Genomic DNA, 6036 nt, shown 5'->3' on the forward strand with positions numbered 1-6036 from the left:
TTCCTCATTTGTTTTGTTGTACATTTTTCGATTTTTGAGACATATTGCTTTAAGTTTTCTGTCTTGACGCTTTGATGTCTTCCTTGGTCTACCAGTATGTTTGCCTTTAACAACCTTCCCATGTTGTTTGTATTTGGTCCAGAGTTTAGACACAGCTGACTATGAACAACCAACATCTTTTGCAACATTTCATGATGATTTACTCTCTTTTAAGAGTTTCATAATCCTCTCCTTTGTTTCAATTGACATCTCTCGTGTTGGAGCCATGATTCATGTCAGTCCACTTGGTGCAACAGCTCTCCAAGGTGTGTTCACTCCTTTGTAGATGCAGACTAACGAGCAGATCTGATATGATGCAGGTGTTAATTTGGGGGATGAAAATTTACAGGGTGATTCCATAATTTTTTCCTCAGAATTGAGTGATTCCATATTTTTTTCCTCTGCTTGGTCTAAAAAAGTAACCGTTACTGACTGCCACAATCTTTTTTTCTTGATTTCTTATAGTGTTTCTTAAAGCCAGAAAGTTGCCATTTGAAATGACTTTAGTTTTGTGTCATGTCTGTGATCTGCTTTTTTTCTACAAAATTAAACAACTGAGTGAACATCCTCCGAGGCAGGTGATTCCATAATTTTTGCCAGGGGTTGTATTATGGTAGTTTTTGGTGTGGGTTTCTGCAGAAATGTGCAGAAAACAGGGCTTTCACTTCTTTGTTCTGCTCTGTTGCAGCAGTTGCAGGTGAAAAACATATGACAATAAAAATAATTCGTGTAGTGTCTTATTTGTTTTGTAAATACAGTGGAGAAAATAAGTATTTGACCCCCTGTCAGTTTTGCAGGTTTTCCCACCTACAAAGAATGTAGAGGTCTGTAATTTTTATCGTAGGTTCACTTCAACTGTGAGAGACAGAATCTAAAAAAAAAATAAAAAAAATCCAGTAAATCACATTGTATGATTTTAAATAATTAATTTGCATTTTTTTCATTAAAATAAGTATTTGACCCCATTACAGAGGTCAAATGTTTCCTGTAGTTTTTCACCAAGTTTTCACACACTGCAGCAGGGATTTTGGTCCACTCCTCCATACAGATCTTGTCCAGATCTTTCAGGTTTGGAGTTTCAGCTCCCTCCAAAGATTTTCTATTGAGTTCAGGTCTGGAGAGTGGCCAGGCTACTCCAGGACCTTGAAATGCTTCTTACGGAGCCCCTCCTTAGTTTCCCTGGATGTGTGTTTGGGGTCACTGTCATGTTGGAAGACCCAGCCATGACCCATCTTCAATGCTCTTACTGAGGGAAGGAGGTTGTTTGCCAAAATCTCACAATACATGACCCCATCCATCCTCCCTTCAATACGGTGCAGTCTCATTTCCACCCTTCTAGTTTTCTTCTTCTCGCTGTTTGTGGAAACATTCTCCTCCTCTTCTTCGTCGTCTTTGCCCAAATACACAGAGTCTCACACACACAAATACACACAGTCACACACATAAATACACACAGTCTCACACACAAATACACACAGTCACACACACAAATACACACAGTCACACACACAAATACACACAGCCACACACACACAAATACACACAGTCTCACACATAAATACACAGTCACACACAGAAATACACAGTCACACACACAAATACACACACACAAATACACACAGTCACACACACAAATACACACAGTCACACACACACACACACAGTCACAGTCACACACACACAGCCACACACACACAAATACACACAGTCACACACACAAATACACACAGCCACACACACACAAATACACACACACACACACACACACAAATACACACAGTCACACACATAAATACACAGTCTCACACACAAATACACAGTCACACACACAAATACACACAGTCACACACACAAATACACACAGCCACACACACACAAATACACACAGCCACACACACACAAATACACACAGCCACACACACACAAATACACACAGTCACACACATAAATACACACAGTCTCACACACACAAATACACACAGTCACACACACAAATACACACAGTCACACACACAAATACACACAGTCTCACACACAAATACACACAGTCACACACACAAATACACACAGCCACACACACACAAATACACACAGCCACACACACACAAATACACACAGTCACACACACACAAATACACACAGCCACACACACACAAATACACACAGTCACACACATAAATACACACAGTCTCACACACAAATACACACAGTCACACACATAAATACACACAGTCTCACACACAAATACACACAGTCACACACACAAATACACACAGTCACACACACAAATACACACAGCCACACACACACAAATACACACTGCCACACACACACAAATACACACAGCCACACACACACAAATACACAGTCTCACACATAAATACACAGTCACACACAGAAATACACAGTCACACACACAAATACACACACACAAATACACACAGTCACACACACAAATACACACAGTCACACACACAAATACACACAGCCACACACACACAAATACACAGTCACACACACACAAATACACACAGCCACACACACACAAATACACACAGTCACACACACAAATACACACAGCCACACACACACAAATACACACACACACACACAAATACACACAGTCACACACACACACAAATATACAGTCACACACACACACAAATACACACAGTCACACACACACACAAATATACACACACACAAATACACACAGTCACACACACACACAAATATACACACACACAAATACACACAGTCACACACACACACAAATATACACACACACAAATACACACAGTCACACACACACACAAATATACACTCACACACAAATACACACTCACACACACAAATACACACACTCACACACAAATACACACAGTCACACACAAATATACACACTCACACACACAAATGCACACAGTCACACACACAAATACACACAGTCACACATATACACTCTCACACACAAATACACACAGTCACAAATATACACTCTCACACACACAAATGCACACAGTCACAAATATACACAGTCACACATATACACAGTCACACAGTCACAAATATACACAGTCACACACACACAAATATACACAGTCACACACACACACACACAAATATACACAGTCACACACACACACACAAATATACACAGTCACACATACTCAAATATACACTCACACAAATATATACACTCACACACACAAATATATACACACACACACACAAATACACACAGTCTCACACACACACACAACTATACACAATCACACACACAAATACACAGTCACACAAATATACACAGTCACACACACAAATACACACAGTCACACACACAAATACACACAGTCACACTCACAAATACACACAGTCACACACACACAAATATACACTCACTCGCACGCACACACAGATCCGGTTACGATGACGTGTGCGGTAAATGTGTTCTGGACCACTTTAAGTTTGTTTGCTCATTGGCTCAGGTTCAGTTCTGGGTTGTTTCTGGGTCTTCGGCGGGTTTCGATCTGAAGCAGTCGCATGAAGCTTTGACACGTTGTTCTTCTATGTAGTTATAACTCTTCTTCTTTTTCTGGTGTTTGCAGGTTCAACCCCCTTCCCGTGTAACCCGCTGACCATGCGTTTTCCTAGCGGGGTGGTGTCGGTTCCGTCCCCCTCCTCTGGCCAGCCGGGGGGCCCGGGGCCCGGACAGGGTCGGTCCTGGGAGGAGGAGCCGAAGCCTCTGTTGTGTTCTCAGTATGAGACGCTGTCTGACAGCGAGTGACACGGCGAGGATCCACCCACTGTCCCGCTGCTCGCCGTGTCCGTGTCCTCTCCGTAACGCGCTGAGCCTGACTGTTGACTGATCTGACTCAGCTCTGGTGTTCACAGTGATCTCCAGGAGGGGGCGCTGTGACACCACAATGAGAGACCCACCAGCTGAGGTGCTGAGAACTTTTCCAGATGAACTTTTGGCAAGGATCTGTTTTGTGGCGATCTCGGGCGCCCGTGCTGGCTTGTGGGCGGGGTGTCTTTGGTTTACAGGGTAAACATGCTGATGTCATGTTTTGGGGTGGGCTTGTTCCTGGAGCACTTGTGTTGTCATAGCAACACTTTGTCAGCGTTGTGACGAGAGCGCCGCCTGGATGAGTTTTTGAATATTAAGTGCTTGTTGTCACGACACGGACCCCACGTGACGGTCCCAGCGAGGGAATGCCCGCCTGGCCAGTGTTTGAAAAACATACCATCGTCCTCCAGCCCACACCCCATCTGACCTCTGACCTTTGGTTGCCTAAAGGAGGAGCGCCCCTCGGCTCCCTGTCTGGGTTTTGTGCAGAAACAATTCCTGCTCCTGTAAAGTGCCATTTATTTCAGCGCCGCGGCGGGCACACAATTTTCCCTGCTGCCTCCGTGCCAGCGTTCCCACACAGCAGGTTCTTGTCTTTCGGTGTGCGCTGACCCACGCGGCCGCTGTAACAACCTGACTCTGAAGTCTCCACTGTGGCGGGTTTGTCTCTCGTGTCCACTGCGCTTCTGTAAATGCTGAGACGTCCCCGCTGTGTGGCGGCGGGCGTATGGCGGTTTGTGACTGTTAAAGGACTACCTCCTCCCCCTCCACCAGCACTGGCACTGGTTAATGAGTGTAACATCTGATTACCCGCTGATTAAGAATGTGCCGGGAAACAGGTGAAGCCATATCTAATCAGATGGAGCCACGCCTCCTTTTAGCCCTCTTCATTTTAATGTGCACACACTCAGCTCTGTACTTTTGTTTTTTTTTGTTGTTTTTTTTGTTTTGGGGGGGGGGGGGGGGATGTTAATGCCGTCATTCTGAGCTGCAGACGTGTCACTCAGCTGTCAGGGGGCGGGGCCTGATGTAAACCGTACTTTGTCAGTCATATTGTGCATAAACTTTTTTATAATCCACTGTATCATAGTGAGGATTGTATATAAACTGAAGAGATGTAAATATTTATGTGGCGTGCTTCACGGTCGGTATCACAACAACAAAAACCCTTCACACTGTTAATCTGTACGCGGCCACCGGCGCCCCCTGTGGACAGCAGTGTGCAGAGGACACCCAGAAGACACTGCCTTAATGTTTAAATAAAAAGCTTATTGCCACAGCGGGTCCTGATGTCATTGTTTGTCATCTGCTGCCAGAAGATGTCATTGCATCACACGGTGATACATTCAGCAGAACCACCAGAGAGCGCTGTGACCACCAGCAACTACCACCAGGGGGCTCCAACGCCTCACCTTTGACCAGCAAGATTGTGAATTATGAACCTGCAGAGCTGCTGTTCCAACTCCTGCAGTAAAATCATGTGGCTGGTTACTAGAGGGCGCTGATGCTCTGCCTCATCAAACCATAGTGTGTGTGTGTGTGTGGGGGGGGGGGGGGGTAGATTTATACAACATATAAATAACACAAAGGATAACAAAGTATAAAACACATTTTCAATGTGGTTGTCTTAATAACTGCAAGCAACAAAGTATAAATATCATAAACCATTCAAATTAACAGTATTATGTATCTGTAACTATTAAATACAACAATAAAATACAACCGATTAACAACTAAAGAACTTAATACAAACACGTCAGGACAACAGATGAGAGACAAACGCATCTCTGGTAGATTATTCCAAGCCCAAACTCCTGCAGACAGAAAAGATGGTTTTCCAAAAGCATGAACTTGGCACAACACCAGAACAACCTCTTGACCTGGTATTATAGTTATGCTGATTATGGATCATTTCTGATGGCTCCTGATCATTTTTGAGATGATCAGGAGCCATCCCATTTATAACACTGGATAAGATTCCAGCCATATCAAAGTTAACAGAACCAACATGTTCTTGGAGGAGCATCCAACAAGTAGCAGATGATGACCTGCACCCTGTCTTTGTTCTTCTTATGGCCCGGGCACATGGCACATAACGAAGGGCAACAAAGCCCAAACGAAAGAAATCTGGACTTTTGTTGATTTTC

At 43.9% G+C, this 6036-nt stretch overlaps 1 protein-coding gene across 1 annotated transcript in view; it reads left to right on the forward strand.

The window, feature by feature from the left end:
* Positions 1 to 4265, forward strand: part of LOC117509704 (nuclear receptor corepressor 2-like) — a 217439-nt gene extending 213174 nt beyond the window's left edge. The window contains exon 35 of the mRNA XM_034169424.1: positions 3648 to 4265. Within this exon, the coding sequence (XP_034025315.1) occupies positions 3648 to 3826 (179 nt within the window). The 3' untranslated portion in view covers positions 3827 to 4265. The remainder of the gene's footprint in view (positions 1 to 3647) is intronic.
* Positions 4266 to 6036: the final 1771 nt, after the last annotated feature.

This window comes from Thalassophryne amazonica, chromosome 5 (assembly GCF_902500255.1).
Source record: "Thalassophryne amazonica chromosome 5, fThaAma1.1, whole genome shotgun sequence".
NCBI lineage: Eukaryota > Metazoa > Chordata > Actinopteri > Batrachoidiformes > Batrachoididae > Thalassophryne > Thalassophryne amazonica.